We start from the raw sequence: 23,897 nt of genomic DNA, 5'->3' as shown, positions 1-23,897 counted from the left end.
TTATTATTATTATTAGCTGTTACACTGTGTAGGAGCACTTCCCCCTCCCACTGTGGGAGACTACAGCAGGCAGAGGGAGGGGTGAAGAGCCCTTAATTTTAGAAGGAAGGAGGCCATGAATAACAAAAATATTTATCCTGGACAGTGGCGTAACTAGGAAGGGCCCCATAGCAGGCTTCTGAATGGGTCCCTCCTTCCAAAAAAAATTATTAAAATATATATTTGTATACCCACACATGCAAGTTACAATCACATACATTCATTCATATATATATATATAGTGTAATTTTACACAAATATAGTATATACATCACATATATGCTATATACATACTTCTATACAATGTGAAGCATAATATGTATATAATGGTGAACCTCCTCCATTCTTTAATATGTCTGATCGAATGATGGGGCCCCTTGACACCATGGGCCCCATAGCAGCTGCTACCACTGTAGCTATGAGTAAGTGCCCTTGGATTATCATGCTTTATTTTTATGGTAGATTGGGGTTTTCCCATGAAAGAAAGTTCTCAAATTTTGATCCCCTAGTGATGTGTACATGATAAAGGGTTAAAAATTATCTCTAATTTGCAATTTTACTCTATCACTCAGTGATGGTCAGTGTAAGATTCCAGAGTGTGGACGTGATTCTCTAAGCAGACTCTTCATGATCCCTCTGTGCTATGAGATGCTGTGTGCTGACAATGTGCTTAGATTATCAGAGTCCGGGGTTATACACACTTTTATTTAGCTTTTGTACTACCAATATCTGACACATACAATAAGAGATGAGACAGATCAGATGAGAGATCCATATAACACACAGTGACATTCTCTGCTAACTCACCTAATCAATAAGTCAGCTCTGCTTCCCTCTGCAGATATTAACCCAGGACTCCAGTGCTGCAAGGCTGCAATGCTAACCACTAAGCCACCGTGCTGCACTAACATAAAATAAGGAATGTCTCAAGGAAGAAGAAATAAGTTTTGATTTTTACCCTAAATTTACAGTACGAACTTCAAGTTCCCACAAATTCCTGCTCCCTTACATGTATCTACAGTCACTCTGAAAACATCTCATTTGTTCCTGAGGTCAACATTCCATATGGAACTTTACCCTGCGACACATGATGACTGCGTATAACATGGTTCCATCTCCTAAATACCCAGTGCTGTCATTGTTGTAGCATGTATCCCTTCTATATCTGGCCTCCTTTATCTCTTCTACAGTATGTAGGGCTAATGTAGCGCCGATCTCCTGGGATTAGAGGCTTCCATTAGGCTTATCATAGAAAGCTTGCAGTTGTGCTATTCATTGGCAGTAAATGGCATTATACATGCTCGGCTCAGCTAACAATAGAGCTCACTTACTGGTAGTGCATATCTCTGCACTTATTACTTGGTTTTTCATTTTTAATTTTTTTTTTTTTTGTATCGATGTTTCTATTATGATTGTTTTATTCATTTAACAAAATGCTGCGTTTGCTGCCATAACCAATAATATAGGGACTCATCATAAGCAAAAGGACATAAACTGGTGCATAGAATTTTAGTCTAAAGGTTGAAGTACAGGCAGTCCCCGGGTTACGTGCAGGATAGGTTCTGCAGGTTTGTTCTTACGTTGAATTTGTATGTAAGTTGGAACTTTATATTTTATAATTGTAACCCCAGGAAAAAATTTTTTAGTCTCTGTGACAATTGGATTTTAAAAATGTTGGGTTGTCATAAGAACCAGGATTATCAAAATCTTCATTACAGACACCTGTGATAACTGTTACAGCTGTTTATTGTAGCCTAGGGCTAAAGTACAGTAAATTACCAACATCTAGAGGTCTGTTTGTAACTAGGCGTTGTCTGTAAGTCGGGTGTTCTTAAGTAGGGGACTGCCTGTAATACCCTATATTGGGGATAAGGATATGATCGGTAAGGGGGCAGGTTGCTGGGACCCCCACAGTTGTCCGCATTATTGTAAGCTCCCATAGTATGTCGCAGGATATAAACAAGACCTGCCGCATCATACAGTTAGTGAGAATTAGATTTTTGTTTTGTTCAGCGATGGTCATCACTTCCACTGATCAGATGGTTATCCCCTATTCTGTGGATAGGGGATAACATCTGAAGTTGGTACTACCACTTTAAAGGAAATCTACGATTCAAGCATGATATACTAGGGACACTTACTCATAGATCCAGGCACCATGACCGTGTTAATCTTCTAATATTTCTTATCCATGGCCTCCTTCCTTCTAAAATCATATGTTAAAATTATGCTAATATGGGCAGAAGTGCTCTGAAGGGCGTGCGTCAGCAGAGGCCCTCTGTGTAGTGCTGAAGGAACAGAGCTGGAGGGGGAAACTGTATAACAGCCTGTGAAGCACAGATTCGTTTCATCAATAATATTTATCCCCTACCCGCAGGTCTCCCTGATCTTCTCTATAGCACAGGGACTTGTGGGTTTCGGTCGTGTCGTAAGCCGATCTGGAAGTCCCATAGAACATCTTGTGCTACATTGACTTCTGTGGGACTTACTGGCCAAAGTGCAGAGTAGATCAGGTGAAATTTGGATTTTAGGTTATGCTGATTGGAAGAGGGGGAAACCAATAGCCGAGGCCATGATCTTACATTTATTATAAATATTATTAATGACACAGCCCGTTGAAGTTGCCATTAGTCACTTTTCCACATAAGTTCCAACGCACATCCAACCTGAATATGTTCTTCTGTCTTCTTCTGGTAGGTCCAGGGTCAGCTCCAGGTATCAGTAGGCCCCTGGGTGACAGCCTCAGTGGGCCCCTTTGCAGTGAACTCATGTGGCAGCATTAAAAATTCAGAAACTAAAACAGTCTCCTGTTCCTTAAAATATTCCCTAGTTTATCATCCCAAACAGCCCCCTCATGGTTATTTTATATAAGTCCCCCTCACACACTATGAAATCATTAGATACAGCCCCTCTCACCCCCATGTATTCCCTATGTACAGCCTTATGTGGGCCCCCCCCAGCAGCTCTGGGCCCCGGCACTTGCCCAGGTATGCCCAGCGTTGGCGCCAGCCCTGAGTAAGAGACAAAGCAACTACATGCGAAACGAAGTATACTGGCACAGGGTATAACTGTAGTGGATGTGAAAGTAGCACAAATAAGGAGATAAATACTAAACTGTACAATATATTCATGGACCTGGTACAGATTTTGCATCGGAGGACCCAGAAGCTCCTGGTTACTCCCTTGTTTCTAAGCAATGATAGCAAAGTTTATATAAATTGAAAGTCTTGGATTTCCGAAAATCAGACTCACTCGCAGAATTCTCTGTATGTTTAGCAGATTAACACTGTGTGTGTTCTGTCCCAGTCATACGCTTCCACTGGATTCTGTCTGTGACCACGCTCATATCCTCATCTGACACGCCGGTAGTAATAGGACCAATTATATTTCATAGTTTAGGTATCCGATGTCTGCATCTCCGCATGGTAATATAATCTGAAAGAGTTGATGAAAAGCAGAATATATCTCTGGCCCCTATAACCACAAAGTAAGTCAGAGGCAGGAACACGGTGTAATCTTTCCATTACAGGCCACTGCTCTAACGTGACACCTCGGGCACATCCAACGTTAATCGGATCTTCTGTCTTCTTCTGGCAAGAAGATGTACTTACAGTATGATGGTACGGGGTGTAACCATAGTGAAAGTAGCAGTCATCATCTGGGCCATTGTGTATAAGACACATAAGGAGGAGGCCCAAGATCTTTAAAGGAGGTTTCCATTTAACAATTACTGATAATCTATACATAGGTCACTTGCCCACGAGTGAGTGCAGTCGGCTGACTCCTGTATCACTAGACTCAACTCAACATGTCGATTCAGCCCCAGAAATCTCTCCACTGCAATTAGCTATTTTCTTCTTTGGACCCCAAACTGCCTACAGGAGGGCTGGGGATTTCATTGGCTATCTCAAATAATGCTTGGCAGCCACTGGCCCCCATGCGGCCTTCAAGGGGTGGGCTCAGGCTGGTAAGGGGGTCCACCCTAAAGTTATAAAAATCAGGAGGACACGTGGGGGTTTCTCTTTCCTTCTGCCCTCAGGAGTGGAGCCAGATTTTAGTTGTCCAAATTCCTGCAGTCCTGACTGTACTCTCTCGTGGCCAAGTAGCCTTATGATAGCTCCTCAATATCAGATTGTTGTAGGTCTGAGGCCTAGGATCAACGGTGATTATTAGTGTGAAGAAACAATATGACTATCCATTCATCACCACTTTCCATGGCACATATGCCAGGTCATTTTGAGATGGTAGAGTCCCTTCAAAGGGAACCTGTCACCAGGAGGCCCCTTTTTAGCACAACCACTCCCCTCCTCCCCCCCCCTGGCCCCGTAGAGCGTTGCACATACACTGCTAAAAAAATTTTTGTATGAAAAATCGGTTTTACAGAACAAAAGATAACGTATATAAAACCTTTGAATGATATGTGCTGTGTGACTAATCAAGTCGCCCCCTGGGCGGGGCTGAAGAGGAGACGTTTCCCTTCATCCTCGGGAAACCGCCCCTCCGTGTGTGATTTTAAAAGAATAATCCTGCCCTTCTCCTTCATTCATACGCCGCCTGGCTCGCTCCACCTACCCACATCACACCCGCTGTCCGGAACTCTCACATTCTCGCGCCTGCGCAGTCAGCATGTCTCGTGGCATGCGCCACACTACGCTGCCGACTCTGAGTAGCTAAGTAGCTCCTGACACCTCACTGTCTACGTAGCTACTGCAAGTCAGCAGCGTAGTGTGTAAAAACGATTTTTAATACAAAAAATGTTAAGCAGTGTATGTGCAATGCTCTATGGGGACGTGGGGTGGGCAAAAGGGGGTCTCCTGGTGACAGGTTCCCTTTAAGGGGTTGTCCAGGAGTTGCTTTCTTCCAATAGCAGCTCCTCTCCTGACCATGGGTAGGGCATGGTATTGCAACTAAGCTAACTAACAGATGTAACAGATTTGAAAAGTACATGGAGAGCAGGGTGGTTGGCCAGGCTGTGAAGAATATAATTCAAAGTATGGAGTAAACAGAGAAAAGTTAGCTTAGGGTGAGGAAATGTTGAAGAGTTTCATCAGGAGATATGATATGTTTGCCTAGGGCATGTCTGAAACTGTGGATGGTGAGGATTGAGGTGATTTTCCAGGGAAGAACATTCCAGAGAACTGGTGCAGCTCAAGAAAAGTCATGAAATTGCCTGAGGTCATTGGAAGAATGGAGAAGATGAGTAAGGTGAAGACAAAGGTGGATACAAGTGCGGCATTTCATGTGTATTCTGTGGTTGATTATATATCAGTGATGGCGAACCTTTTAGAGACCGAGTGCCCAAAATGCAAACCAGACCCACTTATTTATTGCAAAGTGCAAACACGACAATTCTAGCATTAAATTATTAAAATCTTCTTGCTCCATGCTATACCACAGCTTTCAAGGGTCCTGAGGACACCAATATCTTTTACAGAAGGTGAGAAAATTCAGATTGCCATTGGAGCTTCTCTGAACCTGAAAAATTGTGGGGCCAAGAGCAGGAGCTTCTTGGCTCCAATGATAATCTGACCATGTCCTCACCTTCTCTTCCTGCAGTCTCAGGTAGACCAAGGTGCTTCACGTTTTGGGCTACTTGGGCCTGCAGGAGGATCCCTCAAGTCCTGTCTGGTGAATTCTGTGCTGGGGCAACAGCCTGAGTGCCCGCTGAGAGGGCTCAGAGTGCCATCTCTGGCACCCGTGCCATAGGTTCGCCATCACTGTTATATATGATGGGGGCAACATTATGGGGTATTTCATATGGGGTCCACAGGAAGGTGGCATAATACAGAGGGGGTTGTCATAGAAAGAGGTGATTATACTGTACGGGGGGCATATACTGTGTACAAGTATGTGGGGTAAGGGATAGTGCAATGTGTGTATGTCCCATCTCATGGTCTACTTGCATTTGGAAGATATAGGTCAGTCCATGACCCTCTCCAGTTTATCACTGGCTTACATATTTTGTAATATTGGCGTCACTTATTTACTTATGTTTTAGCGCTAAAGTTAATAAATCTCCTTTCAATCTGAAATCTGTATGTATATAGAAGTGACCCGTACTGGGTCTTCCCTACAGAAGTGATGGATTACTCTGCCCCCCTCCTATGATTATACATGAGGGCCTGTCAGAAAGCCATGTAGTACAGCCGGGGGAAATTCAATATTGACCGTCCCTCTATTGCCATTTTATTGTATGCTCAGAGTAAAGTCAATACAATTAGCAAACATAGCAGACAAATAGTGTGACCCGCTCCCTTCCTGAGCGCTCACAGACTGATAGTGAGGACTTCACTAGCGAGCTTCCGGGGAGTGTGCTGGACTTATCTCCGGAGGTATTCCTTCATGATATGAGATAGGATCCCTAGGATTAGGATCATTGCGCTCCACCCAGTTTTACAGTCACAAGAGCCAAGTTTTCATCTAGCTGATATAAAACCAGAAATATTCCCTGTATTCTGTGTCGTAAGATCTACTTGGACGACCGTATACGGTACATGAAGTAGGGACTATGCCCTGGATATTTATGGGACAGAGTGCAGCCCTCGGAGCAGGAATCCACACACTGAAGCATCATAGATTTCACTTTTCAGTAGAAGTGGTCCCCTACTTAAGAACACCCGCCTTACAGACAACCCCTAGTTACAGACAGACCTCTCTGCCCACTGTGACCTCTGGTGAAGCTCTCTGGACTATACTTACTATAGTCCCAGGCTGTAATAATCAGCTGTAAGGTGTCTGTAATGAAGCTTTATTGATAATCCTTGGTCCCATTACAGCAAAAATTGTCACTGGGACAAAAAAAAAAATTTTGTCTGGAGTTACAATTATAAAATATAGTACAAACCTAAAGGACCTATCTTGTACGCAACTACCTGTACTGCCTGTTAAATTAACGCAAAACACCGGCGGCTCGTTCCCGATCGCAGGCGTTTCCATAGAAACGCAGATGTGATCGGGCCGAGGCCCACCCCGGTGGGCGCGACTTTGTCTGCGTTTGCAAGCGCAGACAAAGCGCCACGTGTGGCGCCGGCCTTAGGGTGGTGACACACATGGCGTTTTTAGGCCGTTTTTGGGCCATTTTTAGTTAGTGCGTTTTCAGATCCTTAAAAACGCATGCGTTTTTGACAGGTTTGACCAATTATCTTAATTCAAACTGCTCAAAAACGCTTGCATTTTTCAAAAACGCATGCGTTTTTTAACACATGCGGTTTTTTCCAATCTAAAAACGCTCTACTAAAAACGGCCCAAAAACGGCCTAAAAACGCCACGTGTGTCTTCACCCTAAGGCTGCGGTCACATGTTGGGTTCTGTTTGCATTTAACACATGCATTTTTTACAGCTGAAGAGGAGATTTGCCTAATTAGATTGTTGTCAACATTGTGTTTGCAAAACGCATGCGTTAACCGTTTGTTATAGACTGCGTTAACACAATGTTAACGTATGTGTATGTTAATGTTGTGTTGACGCTTGTGTTTTGTAAATGCAATGTTGACAATGTAATTAGGCAAATCCTCTCTTCAACTGTAACCGCAACCTAAAATGGAAAAAAATTGGAGCATTTCCCCCATCCTTCTGTGCTTAGTACCCCATAATGAGAATGTGAAAAAAACTGTAAATTTATTACAATAAAAAAAAATTACAAATTAACTTGGACATAGACATAAGTTGATATTAAAGGGAACCTACCACCCCGATTCTACCTATAAAGGTAGAAGGGGTGGTAGGTGGATGAATGGGACATGAGGATAGCCCTTTTTGGGCTAATCCTCACGTCCCGGCTATCTTTTTATAAAGTTTATTGCGGGCATATGCAAATTTATTTATGCGGCTACTGGGGCGTGGAGTAGCCGGACATGAGGCTACTAGTTGCGGCTACTCCACGCCCCAGTAGCCACATTACTCCGCCTACCATTTAATCTTCGGCGCGCAGCTCCTCGTAGCTGCGCGCCCTCGTCCGAGTCCCCCGGCATCTGCGGCCTACTGCGCATGCGCAGTAGCTCCGGCCCCGGAGCCGCGGCTGCGCAGCCAAAGGCCTGGGTTCTGCGTATGCGCAGAACGCAGGGGACTCAGACGAGGGCGCGCAGCTATGAGGAGCTGCGCGCTGAAGATTAAATGGTAGGCGGAGTAATGTGGCTACTGGGGCGTGGAGTAGCCGCGACTAGTAGCCTCATGTCCGGCTACTCCACGCCCCAGTAGCCGCATAAATAAATTTGCATATGCCCGCAATAAACTTTATAAAAAGATAGCCGGGACGTGAGGATTAGCCCAAAAAGGGCTATCCTCACGTCCCATTCATCCACCTACCACCCCTTAAACCTTTATAGGTAGAATCGGGGTGGTAGGTTCCCTTTAAGGGCGTGTTCACACGTTCAGTCTCTTAGATGCAGTTTTCAATGTCCAGACAAAGAGTGGAGTCAAAAAATGGAGTAGCAGCACCTCTCAATGATATGTTCTCACCCATTATTATCCACACCTGCTTTTGGCTTTGAAAACTGCATCTGAAAGACTGAGGGTGCGGTCACACGTCGCGTTTACCGCATGCGTTAAAAACCGCATTGGAATAGCTGGAGAGTGATTTGCCTAATTAAACACCTCTTAACACTTGTGTTTACAAAACGCATGCGTTAACCGCGATGTTAACGCATGCGTTAACAATGCGTTAACGGTTGCGTTTTGTAAACACAGGTGTTAGCAGCTGTTTAATTAGGCAAATCACTCTCCAGCTATTGCAATGCGTTTTTAAACGCATGCGGTAAACGCGACGTGTGACAGCACCCTGAGGCTGCAGTCACATGTTGCAGTTAAAACTGGATCACAATTAGTTTTGGGTTGGTTTTAGGTGGTACTACTTATTTTAACAAGTGAAAGACATCAAATCAGCAGGTGAATGACATTTGTGGAACAGCTTTCTCCTTCAAAATCAAATTCACCCATTCAGATCATGTCTTTCACCTGTGAAATTGACAAAACTGCAGCTAAAACCACCTCAAAACTAATTGTGATGCAGTTTTAACTGCAACGTGTGAACGCACCCTCAACGTGTGAATGACCCCTTATCTCTGGGGGGTTGCACTTGATCACCCTTTTTGTTTCTACACTTTAAATTGAGCCCACCTGTCGTACATTCAATTGACTGAACAAGATTTCAAATGATGCAACCCGAGGGGTAAAAAGTCACAATTTTTGTGCAAATAAACTCCAGTCCAGAGCAGGCGTAGGCAATGGATTGCTGAAACATTTTAGACTTTTCTGCGACTTGCATACAAAAGTCTCAAAAAACCAACACACTTGCCTGCCTCATATATATCAACCACCAAGAGTAATGCCACACTTGGCGTTTTTCGTCAGTTTTTAAGCATGCATTTTCAGTCTGTTTAAAGAGAATCCGTCAGGCAAAATAACCCCCCTAAACAAAATATATTTTCATAAACTGCCATTAGAGAGCATTGCCTCTATCCCTTCATTGCCCCTCTACATGCCTGTAAACTTAAGCAATGAGGTCCTAAAGCTGTATGCAAATGACCTGTGAAATGTCCAATGAATCATTAGCATATTCAAGCTGTCCAGCTTATTCATGAGTGGGAGGCACAGCCACACTCTCAGTGCTTGACTGACAGTCTGTATAATGATGTGAGGTATAATGGTGTAATGGCTCCTCCATGTGCGTCCTGGCGCTGGCGCCCCCTGCAGCCTGTATGAGAACCTACTATACACATGACTGACAGCCTGTATAATGGTGTGAGGTATATTGGTGTAATGGCTCCTCCATGTGCTTCCTGGTGCTGGTGCCCCCTGCAGCCTATGTGTATGAGATACTTCTATACACATGACTGACAGCCTGTATAATGATGTGTGGTATAATGGTGTAATGGCTCCTCCATGTGCTTCCTGGTGCTGGCACCCCCTGCACTCTGTGTATATGAGATACTCCTATACACATGACTGACAGCCTGTATAATGGTGTGGGGTATAATGGTGTAATGGCTCATCCATGTGCTTCCTGGTGCTGGTGCCTCCTGCAGCCTGTGTGTATGAGATACTCCTATACACATGACTGACAGCCTGTATAATGGTGTGGGGTATAATGGTGTAATGGCTCCTCCATGTGCTTCCTGGTGCTGGCACCCCCTGCAGCCTGTGTGTATGAGATACTCCTATACACATGACTGACAGCCTGTATAATGGTGTGGGGTATAATGGTGTAATGGCTCATCCATGTGCTTCCTGGTGCTGGTGCCTCCTGCAGCCTGTGTGTATGAGATACTCCTATACACATGACTGACAGCCTGTATAATGATGTGTGTATATAATGGTGTAATGGCTCCTCCATGTGCTTCCTGGTGTTGGCACCCCCTGCAGCCTGTGTGTATGAGATACTCCTATACACATGACTGACAGCCTGTATAATGGTGTGGGGTATAATGGTGTAATGGCTCATCCATGTTCTTCCTGGTGCTGGTGCCTCCTGCAGCCTGTGTGTATGAGATACTCCTATACACATGACTGACAGCCTGTATAATGATGTGTGGTATAATGGTGTAATGGCTCCTCCATGTGCTTCCTGGTGCTGGCACCCCCTGCAGCCTGTGTGTATGAGATACTCCTATACACATGACTGACAGCCTGTATAATGGTGTGGGGTATAATGGTGTAATGGCTCATCCATGTGCTTCCTGGTGCTGGTGTCTCCTGCAGCCTGTGTGTATGAGATACTCCTATACACATGACTGACAGCCTGTATAATGGTGTGGGGTATAATGGTGTAATGGCTCATCCATGTGCTTCCTGGTGCTGGTGCCTCCTGCAGCCTGTGTGTATGAGATACTCCTATACACATGACTGACAGCCTGTATAATGATGTGTGGTATAATGGTGTAATGGCTCCTCCATGTGCTTCCTGGTGCTGGCACCCCCTGCAGCCTGTGTGTATGAGATACTCCTATACACATGACTGACAGCCTGTATAATGGTGTGGGGTATAATGGTGTAATGGCTCATCCATGTGCTTCCTGGTGCTGGTGCCTCCTGCAGCCTGTGTGTATGAGATACTCCTATACACATGACTGACAGCCTGTATAATGATGTGTGGTATAATGGTGTAATGGCTCCTCCATGTGCTTCCTGGTGCTGGCACCCCCTGCAGCCTGTGTGTATGAGATACTCCTATACACATGACTGACAGCCTGTATAATGGTGTGGGGTATAATGGTGTAATGGCTCATCCATGTACTTCCTGGTGCTGGTGCCTCCTGCAGCCTGTGTGTATGAGATACTCCTATACACATGACTGACAGCCTGTATAATGATGTGCTTCCTGGTGCTGGCGCCCTCTGCAGTCTGTGTGTGTATAGGAGAGATACAACAGCTCCAGGCTGCAGCCATGTTATAGCAGAGCATGTCAGGTACATGTGTAGCTGATGTCTGTGTCTCTGTGTATTAGGAGGGAGAGAATGTCAGCAGATGCAGCACACACACTAGCCATGCTTTACTATACATTACACACAGACATGAGCAGGGGGAGGAGAGGGGAGGGGTAACAGGGGTGACATCACTGCCTCTGACCATGTGACCAGCCTCATTTACATAATAAAGAAAAGATGATTTTATAATGATTAATGTATGAAATAACTAGATAAAGGCTGGGATGGGATCCTTGTGAGCTGCTCCAACAGGTAGAAGTGACAGGACTAGTGGCAGAGACCTGATGACAGGTGTCCTTTAAGAAACGCATGCATTTAAAAAAAGTATTTTACTGTTTACCATGCATTTAGCTGCTTCTATTAAGATAAACAGGATCTAAGCAGCCAAATACATGGTGAGGCCGCGTTCACAGGTACCGCTAGGCGTCCGTTCATAACGCGACGCTAGCACACAGGGGGCGGTCCTCTGCCCGAACGCACATGCGTTTTCAGGGAAACGCATGCGATCGATAGGCTGATCGTATGCGTTTCCCTGGAAACGCATGTGCATTGGGGCCGAGGACCACCCCCTGTGCGCTAGCGTCGCGTTATGAACATGTGACCGCGCCCTCCGCGGTCAAAAACTGATACGCTTTAAAAATGTTTTTAAAGGGACTGAAAACGCTTGCTTTACATCCTAGGCCTAGGCCCGCTCATGTGAACGCATGCGATCTGTAAACAGAACAATGCAAGACACTAGGTGCTGGTTACTAATCGCATGGGTTTCACTAGAAACGCATATGTAATCGGGCCAAGGCTCGCCCGGGACGCTTGCATTGCATTTTATGACTTGTTTTCTGCGTAACAAATTGCACTTCACAGTGATGATATTTAATATTCCATACCGTGTACTGGGAAGCATGCGTTTTTTAACGGACTGCTTAAAAACGGCTTAAAAACTGGTTCAAAATGCCAAGTGTGCCGCCGGCCTTACCGGCTAAGGTGCGGGCTTACCATGCACCCGCACCGGACGTGTGACGTACTATTACGTCATATGTCGGGAATGGGTTAAGGCACACTGGCTATTTTCTGTTCGGTCTCGCCCCCTTTACCGAGGACGTGCCCCTTTTTCAGAGAAGTCAAAAAACAGACTAATGCTCCATGCACATGTCCGCGAGATAGGACGTGACCTAGCCGGAAAGACGTCAGCTAGCTCAAAGCCGCCTTAAGCCTGGACCCCATGGTTCGAACATATTGGGGGAAATTTATTAACGCACTTGCGCCACAATTCTGGTGGTTATGTGTAAAAAAAAAAGTTTAACCTGCCTTGCACCACATTTGTCAAGGCTTTTAGACCTTTTTTTGGCCCATAATTAAATACCCCCCCCCCCATTGTGTCTCACTGCACTGTGTCCAACCCGTGGCTATTGGGGGGGGGGGGGGGGCAGTTCTCACCCTTCCCCTATTCTCCAGGCTGCAGACGTGTGCATGGAGCCTTAAAAGACATCTACCACTAGGATGAAGGATTGTAAACCAGAACACTGACATCCTGGTGTGCGCCCCGCAGGATCTGCTCTTCTTTTAGTTTCTTATGTCCTGGTTTTGAAAAAATCATGCTTTTAAAATCATGCAAATGAGACCTGAGGGGCTGTGGGCTTTCAGACTCATTTGCATAATTTAAAAGCTTTTCTCTTTTTTCCTTAAAAACAATCCTTCATCCTGGTGGTAGATGTCCTTGAATGGTCTAAAACATTCAGTAAATTTGGCACGTAGCATTTCAGGTGCAAATTACTCCAGTTTTCTGGTATAGACAGATTGATACATTTACCTGAAGAACTCATTGACATTAACTATGTGCAAAACTCAGAGACATGAGGAGAGAACTACCTGTAGAGCTCAGTGACATGAAGAGGAGAGAACTGCCTGCAGAGCTCACAGTCATAAATGCCACAGGGACGGGCTTTTCCTGCCTGCATATGTGTTTTCATTGAAATGCATGCAATCGGTAATGAGCACCCGATGTTTTACATTGTTTACATAATTCTAAAAGCCTTTTTTGTCCAATTGAAGGCATAAGGAGCAAAAAACAAAAGAGCAGCTCCTGACCGAGGTGGCACACACCAGCTTATACGTGTGCTTTGTTTACAATACATGATCCTGGTGGTAGATTTTCTGCTAACTGTGGTATTCTTAGTTGCACAGTGTGGAGATGTTCTGTGCGGAGATGAAGATATATAGTGGAAAATGCTGCCACATTGGCCCCCATTTAGCAAAACTAGTGCAGTACTGTGCTTTGGAAGTGGGCGCCATTTTTTATTTTGGTACACTTTGTTCATGCTGGAGAATTGTGGCGCACGTCAGTAATAAATAGGGCACATTTTTTTGGAACCCCAGAATCAGTTTTACTTTTGGGCCCTAGGTACCCCAGAACAACAATGTATGTAGGAGTCAGCATTTGCCTGAGAGCCTATGTCTCACTGTGGTCCACCCTTAATTTAGTGGGGCACACCAATAAGTAGCCTCGCCACTTATCTTGTGAACATTTGGGGTTAAAAATTTAGTGGGGAGTTCAAAGACGTGATAAAAGAACATTCTGTAGAGCTCAAAGACATGAGGATAGAATTGCTTGTAGGGCTCAGAGCCCAGAGGAGAGAACTACATGCAGAGCTCATAGGCATGAAGAATAAAGAACTGCCTGGAGAGCTCAGAGACAAGAGGAGGGAATACCTGCCTGCAGAGCTCAGAGACATGAAGAGTAAATAACTGCCTGAGGAGCTCAGAGACAAGAGAAAGGCAGGCCTGCCTGTAGAGCTCAGATACAAGAGAAGAAAACTGCCTGTAAAGCTCAGAGACAAGATAAGAAAACTGGCTGTAGAGCTCAGAGTCAAGAGCAGAGAACTGCCTGTAGAGCTCTTAGACAAGAGAACTGCCTGTAGAGCTCAGAGGCAAGAGACGATAACTGCCTGTAGAACTCTGAGACAAGAGAAGAGAACTGCTTGTAGAGCTCAGATACAAAAGGAGGACATACCAGCTGGTAGAGCTCAGAGACAAGAGAAGAGAACTGCCTTTAGAGCTCAGAGACAAAATCAGAGAACTGCCAGTATAGCTCAGAGACAATAGATGAGAACTGCCTGTATAGCTCAGAGACAAGAGAAGAGAACTGCCTGTAGAGCTCAGAGACAAGAGCAGGGAACTGCCTGTATAGCTCAGAGACAAGAGCAGGGAACTGCCTGTATAGCTCAGAGACGAGAGATGATAACTGCCTGTATAGCTCAGAGACAAGAGAAGAGAACTGCCTGTAGAGCTCAGAAACAAAAGCAGAGAACTGCCTGTATAGCTCAGAGACAAGAGATGAGAACTGCCTGTAGAGCTCAGAGACAAGAGCAGGGAACTGCCTGTAGAGCTCAGAGACTAGAGAAGAGAACTGCCTGTAGAACTCAGAGACAAAAGCAGGGAACTGCCTGTTAAGCTCAGATGGATGAAGAGGAATGAACTGCTTGTAGAGCTCAGTGACATGAGAGATTTGCCTGTAGAGCTCAGTAACTGTCTGCAGAGCTCAATGACACGAGAGACATTAGGAGGAAATAACTGTCTGTAGAGCTCAGAGACATGAGAGGGCGAGAACTGCATTTCGACCACATAGATTAGTGAAGAGGCACGGATCTGTAGAAGGGTGACCGATTTGGCAAGCTCGGTGCAGCGCCTGCGGAATCTGTAGGTGCTATATAAGTAAAGAATTATTATTATAATATTATTGAGGGTACAAAAAAATGGACCCACTGAATGTTCCCAGGGGCGTAGTGGCCGTCATAATTCTTAAATGGAAGAAGTTTGGAACCGCCATAAAACTCGCTGCGCCACCAAAGTAACCCAAAGTAGAGACAAAGGGTCCTGGTAATAGAGGTGACAAGGACCCAGAGGTCATAAGATCCCCAGTACAGACTGCAGACATTCTGCTATTGCACACGGTATAAGGGGGAGTTGTTGGCAAAATCCGGACAATTACTTGAGACCACCTACGTCTGGATGGGGTATACACAGCCATGGGAAAAATATTATTTTTTGGAAAATTCGGGACAGTCATCCAGTTGTTTTGTTCTCACAGTATTAGATTATTGCTTTTTGGCCATCCCTGGATATAACTACAGGCAGTCCCCGAGTTACATACAAGATAGGGTCTGTAGGTTTGTTCTTAAGTTGAATTTGTATGTAAGTCAGAACTGTATATTTTATCATTGTAATCCCAGCCAGAATTGTTTTGGTCTCTGTGACAATTGGATTTTAAAAATGTTGGATTGTCATAAGAACCAGGATTAACACTAAAGCTTCATCACAGACGCCTGTGATAACTGTTACAGCTGATCATTGTAGCCTAGGACTAAAGTACAATAAATTACCAATATCCAGAGGTCTGTTTGTAACTAGGGGTCGTATGTAAGTCGAGTGTTGTTAAGTAGGGGACCGCCTGTACTCTCATATTGTACTGGAGGTGGGTGTGATAAGCAGCTGATGATACAGTCATTACTGAGTATCCTCCCGAGACGGATACATTTTCCACAGTTACTTAGGCCAAGGTCTCATCGGCTGTCACATCTAAGAATACCTCCTGATCTCAGCACGGAGTCACCTGCGTTGTTTACGTTGCTTACATACATTACACCTCAATTATCTTCCAAATAGAAGCTGCCGGTACATGAATCAGATGTATGCGGCTGTGTATACAGGTGGTCCCCTATTTAAGGACACTCGACTTACAGACGACCCCTAGTTACAGACGGACCTCTCTGCCCCTTATGACCTCTGGTGAAGGTCTCTGGATGTTACTATAGTCCCAGGCTGCAATGATCAGCTGTAAGATGTCTGTAATGAAGCTTTATTGATAATCCTTGGTCCAATTACAGCAAACAAATTTTGACACCCCAATTGTCACTGGGACAAAAAAAAAATTTCGTCTGGATCTACAATGATAAAATGTACAGTTTCGACTTACATACAAATTCGACTTAAGAACAAACCTATGGACCCTATCTTGTATGTAACCCGGGGACTGCCTGTAGCAGGTTTTAAGTATAGACAGGGGTGGATAAGACACCCATGGGCCCTGGATTGTATGGATATTATAGCCCCTACAAGTCTGGAGTCACTTCCTACATCTGGTACTAGAATAAACCTTCTTGGGGAATGGCGGATGTGTCCCTTCTGCCTGATTTCAATTTACAGATTCAGGACCATCGGAGGACCTTCAAAGGTCCTGTAATGGCTCTTGTGTACATTGTGTATTGACAGCAGGAACAAATGTACAAGTATTTTATTGGTGAAGGTCCTTCTCAGTATAAAATCTGGTTTCCTATATTCTAATCTACTAGAAAGGGAATCTGAGGCACCATTTAATATTCAGTGAAATGTACTGGGGCTTTTAAAAAATCCACATTTAGTACAATAGACAAAAAAAAAACCCGCAGCTGACCCATTTTATTACGGGCTAATAGTTTTCACCATTGAGTCCAACTGATACCTCCTTTTTATTCTCTTGATCAGTATGATGTTGTAGCTTCACAGGCTGTTACACTGTGCAGGAGCACTTCCCTCCTCCCACTGTGTGAGATTACATCAGGCAAAAAGGTAGTGCTGAGGGAACAGGGGAGACACTGTAACAGCATGTGAAGCTACAACACGGAGCTCTGGTAATAACCCCTTCCCCCACCCCTCCCTGAACCCTTGGTTTTAGAAGGATATAACAAATATAAGATTATCACAGTGACGGTGCCTGGATCTTTTTGTTACAATTTTTATGGGTGGGAATATTTTTTTAAAAAGTGGAGATTTGGACATTTGGATGTTTTTTTTTTAATTTATTACAGGGTTCACTGTATGAGATAATTATTTTTATATTTTGTTAGGTTGGGCATTTTGGGATGCATGTATATGATTTCATTATTTTTTTTTATAAATGTGTTGTAGGAAAAGGGGGGGGGGGTGTTTAGAATTTTTACTCTTTTATTTGTAATCTAAGGCGGCATAGTGTGCGTGCGACTGCAGGGGTTGCCAGGAAGAGAAGAAGATGGGGCTGCATGGAGAATAAAGTGGAGGTAAGTATAAAGATGTTTTTTTTTTTAATTAGGGGGCTCTGCAGTGGGCATTTCATTATAGGGGGGCTCTGCTGTGGGCATTTCATTTAAGAGGCAGCTCTGCTGTGGGCATTTCATTAAAGGGGGGCTCTGTAGTGGTCATTTCATTAATGGGGGACTATGTAGTGGGCATTTCATTAATGGGGGGCTCTGTAGTGGTCATTTCATTAATGGGGGGCTATTTAGTGGGCATTTCATTAATGGGGGGCTCTGCAGTGGGCATTTCATTAAGTGGGGCTCTGCAGTGGACATTTCATTGTAGGGGGCTCTGCAGTGGACATTTCATTATAGGGGGGCTCTGAGGTGGGCATTTCATTAAGGGGGTCTCTGCAGTGGACATTTCATTATAGGGGGGCTCTGCAGTGGGCATTTCATTATAGGGGGGGCTCTGCAGTGGACATTTTATTATAGGGGGGCTCTGCAGTGGGCATTTCATTAAAGGGGGGCTGTGCAGTGGGCATTTAATTAAAGGGGAGGCTCTGCAGTGGGCATTTCATTAAACGGGGGGCTCTGCAGGGGGCATTTCATTAAAGGGGGGCTGTGCAGTGGGCATTTAATTAAAGGGGAGGCTCTGCAGTGGGCATTTCATTAAACGGGGGGCTCTGCAGGGGGCATTTCATTAAAGGGGGGCTCTGCAGTGGGCATTTCATTAAAGGAAGGCTCTGTAGTGGTCATTTAATTTAAGGGGGGCTCTGCAGGGGGCATTTCATTAAGGGGGGCTCTGCAGTGGGCATTTCATTTAAGGGGGGCTCTGCAGAGGGCTTGTCATTAAATGGGGGCTGTGCAGTGGGCATTTAATTAAAGGGGAGGCTCTGCAGGGGGCATTTCATTAAAGGGGGGCTCTGCAGTGGGCATTTCATTAAAGGAAGGCTCTGTAGTGGTCATTTAATTTAAGGGGGGCTCTGCAGTGGGCATTTCATTAAAGGGGGGCTCTGCAGGGGGCATTTCATTAAAGGGGGGCTCTGCAGTGGGCATTTCATTAAAGGAAGGCTCTGTAGTGGTCATTTAATTAAAGGGGAGGCTCTGCAGTGGGCATTTCATTAAAGGGGGGGCTCTGCAGGGGGCATTTCATTAAAGGGGGGGCTCTCCAGTGGGCATTTCATTAAAGGAAGGCTCTGTAGTGGTCATTTAATTTAAGGGGGGCTCTGCAGGGGGCATTTCATTAAGGGGGGCTCTGCAGGGGGCATTTCATTAAAGGGGGGCTCTGCAGTGGGCATTTCATTAAAGGAAGGCTCTGTGGTGGTCATTTAATTTAAGGGGGGCTCTGCAGGGGGCATTTCATTAAGGGGGGCTCTGCAGTGGGCATTTCATTAAAGGGGGGCTCTGCAGGGGGCATTTCATTAAAGGGGGGCTCTGCAGTGGGCATTTCATTAAAGGAAGGCTCTGTAGTGGTCATTTAATTAAAGGGGAGGCTCTGCAGGGGGCATTTCATTAAAGGGGGGCTCTGCAGTGGGCATTTCATTAAAGGAAGGCTCTGTAGTGGTCATTTAATTTAAGGGGGGCTCTGCAGGGGGCATTTCATTAAGGGGGGCTCTGCAGTGGGCATTTCATTAAGGGGGGCTCTGCAGAGGGCTTGTCATTAAATGGGGGGGGGGCTCTGCAGTGGGCATTTCATTAAGGGGGGGCTCTGCAGTGGTCATATCTCTTTTTATAATTCGTCCCTGGAAAGTTTGTAGGGCTGACCACATTGCCACACAAGAATAGAGCTGGACTGAGATGGCGGAGTGCAGGAGCGCGGCCGGGCGTGCACATACATGGCAATGACCTGTGGCGCGCTATTTGTGGGCAGGGTAAAGTTTAGGGCAGCAGTGAGTGTCTCCTCTCCCAGGCGGCATGGGTGTGTGAGTGTGTGCAGGAAGAGGAGGGCCTGTGCTCAGGGAGGAGGCCGGCTCTGTCACCGAGCACTGCACGGCTATGGACGCCCGGGAGGCAGCGTCACACCCGGCAGGGAGCGAGTAACGCCGGAGCACAGTGCACACACAGCGGCTGCGGCAGCGCAACGACTAACGCAGAGAACAGCGCAAACTCAAAAAAGGCGGCGAGTGCTGGAGCGTCCGGGAGGGGGAGCAGCCCCTGGAGGAGGAAGAGGAGGGCGCACAGGAGGCGCCGCAGCTCACCCGCAGGACACGGGACAACCAGCCGCACTCCAATAGTTTGCCAGAAATTTTTGGGGGTCTTCCCCAGGAGGGAGAAGGAATCTGCTGCTTGGAAAGTGAAGGATCCCAGCCCCCCTGTGATGCTGCGCTGTGACCCTACACTGTAAGGGGTGCTCTGCACTTTATGGGTGCAGGTCTGCAGGGGATACAGGGTAGACTTGTAAAGTGACAGCCTTCTTATGGGACTATAAAGTAGGACCCTGTGCACACTCTGCGACTTCCTGTACACAAGGAGATCTTTATAGAGTATCACTTTTTATACAAAAAAGAAGAGTGCAATTCTTTTATTGATCCTCTAGGGGGCAGCCCCCATGTTGCCTTCTCCCACAGGAGGGTGAAGGGGGCTTCTGATCATCCAGGTGGGACCCTCCTAACAAAGCTGATATAAGATGTCCTCTGCACTGGAGATAAACATGGCCAGCCGGCAGCACAAGCTGGAAGCCATCCTGAGGAACCCACGCTCACCCATCAACGTGGAAAGTCTGCTGGTAAGTGTGTGCTGGGGTGGGGTGATATTGGCCCAGTGGGCAGTGCCATGAGCGGACAAAGTTGTCGGAAGGTTCTGTTACAAAGTTGTCGGAAGGTTCTGTTACAAAGTTGTCGGAGGGTTCTGTTACAGACACCGGGGTATTGTGCCATCGATGTGAATGTATAGACCTCTGCCCCACAGGGTGGCATATGCTGTGCCACCCTCTCTAGATTGACTCTCAGTGATGCCCTGTTCTAGAACAAAGTTGCCTGCAGTTTTGGTTGCTGTAACTCCTATATAAATAGTTTCCCTCTTCTATCTTGAGCCGCGGGGCATGTCGAGGCTGTGCCCATGAATGGTACAGTTGGCACTAGTATAGCAGAAGTGGGCGCTGATCTCACTCGTGTGACTGCGCTGTGCCATGAAGGAAGACATTGTACGTTTAGGGTCGAAGTCTCCTGTGATTATCGGAGGAGCAGTCTCCTCCGTGATAAGGGAACGTGTACAGTGTACGGAGAACCTCGCCGGCCGGGCACCTTAACCCTTTAGTTACTGGAACGTATAGGCTTCTGTATAGTTGGCATCTATGCGCTGGTGGCATCACTATCGAATAATCTGTGTCCTGGTAACAAGCTGCCATCTGCACAAGGCAGGTGGCATATTAGCAATTTTTGGCACCAGCGCTTCTGGTGACCCTGCTGGTCACTATTCTTCTAGGGTTCTATAAAAACGAATCCTTAGCGGGTGCCCACCTTTGTTTCCTGGCGGCATCATCCCATGGCTAGTGCCCAGTTTCTTGATTTTGTTACGGTTATCTGGTGGGGTCATGGACTTGTCACATGAGGGGATGAGACCCTCGTTGTGGTCATCTCAGGCCTGTACCCTCACCACAAAGATATTACTACCTTGTGTGACGGAGAGGGGGCCTCCATAACCATGCAGATGGCACACGGTAGGAGGTGATTTGGTGCCCTCCCGCAGAGGCGTTTCGAGAGAAGATGATGATGACAAGGTGTCCATGGAAGGAGTGCTTCTAAATCTACTTCATCTATGATTCTGGTGTCCATACTTTTGGAGTGTTGGGTACCTCTGTCTGCACGTGTAAAGCATCGGGATCCATGAAGAACTTTGGAGACTGTCTACTCCATGGACATCCTAATGTATGAATATTTGTCTTTTGTGCATTCGCTTTATGTGGTTGTGTAAATCCAGCCTTATACTGAAGCGAGAGACTCTCTGGAGGGGTCCTGAGTGGGCACCTCGGGACATCTATGTGCCTGAATCGTCCATATGGACTGGTGGTACAGTCAGAAGTGCCAAGATTACAGATGAGCTGTATTATAATCCGGTCCTCACACTATATATTTTTAGGTATACTATAATAGGACTTGTATAGATGTGTAATATAGACTGTGACTGGTATTGCCCTACATTTATGTGGCATGCTCTAGTCCCTATCATGGGGATTGTGCCCAGCGAGGTCATGTATTTTGTGCGGATGACACAAGCGTTCCGATGTCTGCTGACGCCATGGAATGCTTATAGGACGGTGGTCCTAATCCGTGTATCCACACGTCATGCACAGGGCTATAATGGGATTTCTATCGATGAGTTACTCATCCCGGTTATGTCTGAGAGGATATGAATCGAACCCCTGTAAAGGTCGATGTGGATGATTCCTGTACATGTAGGGGAAGATTTAATGGGGTGATCTAACTTTTTCCAAACTTATGTTGGGATCACAAGTGCTGATGAGAATAGGTGCCCCTTTTAGTGCCCTACATTGATGCCTGAGTAGCGCTCTGTTTACTTGTATGGGTCGCGATCTCCTGCGGCCCCTAGGATCCATAGGTCATCCTCTATCCTGGTGTCATTAGTGGTACAAGCCCTTTAACATTTATAGCATATACAGACTGAGAGGTTCAGGTCTGATCCCTAGGGACCACTGTCTCGTACGAAGGGGTCTGCAGTGCCTTTAGCTATCCGACATGACGCCGAAAGTCTGTGCGTGGCATTGTAGCCCAGTGGCATCATTGGCATAATTGCGGGTACTAGATGCCAGAGAGTATTGGTGCGTAAATGAAATTTGGTCTCTTTTACTGAAACTAGGTTTTGGATGTCTCAGAAAACCCTCGACCCTTCCTGCTGTTATCTTGTGGCACTGATGCGACATCGGGCAGCATGTGGCATCTGTGTTGGTGGACCAGAAGTGATGTTGGTGTGGATGTCACATCCTCTCTGCGTAGTCTTGGTTGTACAATAATAGGTGGTATCAGGGGATGCTAGTCACAGTGGCACGCTGCACCACTTGCCATGTTAGGGCATACAGATGTCGTGGGGTGGTGGGCTGTCTTTTGGGGCCTATTCACAAGACGTGCTTCAGTGCCCACAGAGACTATTGTGGGGGGTTGTGGCGTGTCTCAAAACAGAAGACAAAACTGATGCCACCAGGCGCATTGCAGGACCCTGTTTTAAATGATGCAATTTTTACATTTTTTAATTTTCCGTAGTTAAAAATAACGTGAGGGCTGGCTTAACGTGAATCGGCCGTTACACATTTTATTTAGTCATTTTTGGCATAGGCTCCGCAGACAGATCTGCCTTGTTACACTGTGGCATATGGGTGGAGCGATGAATCACTGTATATACCGTATACTTGGGAGTCTGGCAGAGCTGGGTGGGAGCAAGAGTGGTGGCCAAAGACGTTATTACTTACTAGCTATCCCCAGTAATACACATGATATGAAATGGAAGAATTCAAATGGGAAAATGCTTAAAGGGGTTTTCAAGAATTTCAAGAACATGACTTTCTTCCAAAAACTCACCCAACGCCATTCGCTTCATTGAGCTGTAACACCAGACACAACTTGTGGATAGATGCTGTTCCTCAAAATTAAAATATATGTTTTGATCAGTTTGATCTGAGTGGGAGGGGGGTGGTTCTGTCTGCTGGGACCCCCACTGATCATAAGAATGAGGGTCCTGTTCTCACTAATTGATAGAGCGACAAATCGAGCATTTTTTCCAGCCAACCAATTCAATACTATGGTAGTGTAGGAAATTGCTGAGCACAGCGCTCTGTTATCTCCAGCTCTCCCTTTCACCGTCTATGAGGGTGCAGGAGATACCTGACTGTTGTGCTCTGCAATTTCCGGCGGTCCCATAATATTGAAAGGAGTGGCAGGATTCATGATCGACCTAAAACTTTATTCAGTTACTGAGAATGGGACCCCTGATCATAACGGGGGTCTCGGCTTTCAGACCCCAACTCATCAGATTGTTATATAAACAAACTTTATACAACCTCTTTAAATACATACCAATAACTTTTTTTTAAATTCAGAACCATTAATATAATGGTCATCGCAATCAATTTTCGGAGATATTGCTCCAGAAACGATGATCCCTATGACCAGCTGTAGATCGTATATTCACATCCTTGTTTGTGGAAGTGCTGACAGTTTTCCATTCATGACACTGATCTTTCTCTTTTCTTTTTCTTTTTTTAATGTTTGTTCTTGTATGTGGGATCTGGTTATTGTATCTGGGATTTTTCATCTGTATTCTGTGTGCTGTCTGTGTATTTCACAGCATGATTGGGATTTTTCTGAAAAACTAAGAGTAGAAAAAAAAAAACAATAGTACGTTTTGATAGATATATTGAAACCACTGGATCTATTTTCTGTAACCACTGATGTGTCCAAGT

At 45.6% G+C, this 23,897-nt stretch overlaps 1 protein-coding gene across 4 annotated transcripts in view; it reads left to right on the top strand.

The window, feature by feature from the left end:
- Positions 1-19,334: 19,334 nt before the first annotated feature.
- The window catches only part of ROCK2 (Rho associated coiled-coil containing protein kinase 2), a 105,529-nt gene continuing 100,966 nt past the window's right edge, over positions 19,335-23,897 (top strand). For 2 of the 4 annotated variants that reach the window (XM_072143590.1, XM_072143591.1), the window contains exon 1: positions 19,335-20,210. In XM_072143590.1, coding sequence (XP_071999691.1) covers positions 20,112-20,210 — 99 coding nt within the window. In that variant the 5' untranslated portion in view covers positions 19,335-20,111. The remainder of the gene's footprint in view (positions 20,211-23,897) is intronic. The other 2 variants (XM_072143592.1, XM_072143593.1) reach the window with 2 other exon arrangements.

Source organism: Engystomops pustulosus, chromosome 3 (assembly GCF_040894005.1).
Source record: "Engystomops pustulosus chromosome 3, aEngPut4.maternal, whole genome shotgun sequence".
Taxonomy (NCBI): domain Eukaryota; kingdom Metazoa; phylum Chordata; class Amphibia; order Anura; family Leptodactylidae; genus Engystomops; species Engystomops pustulosus.
This window is presented reverse-complemented; position numbering and strand designations above follow the sequence as displayed.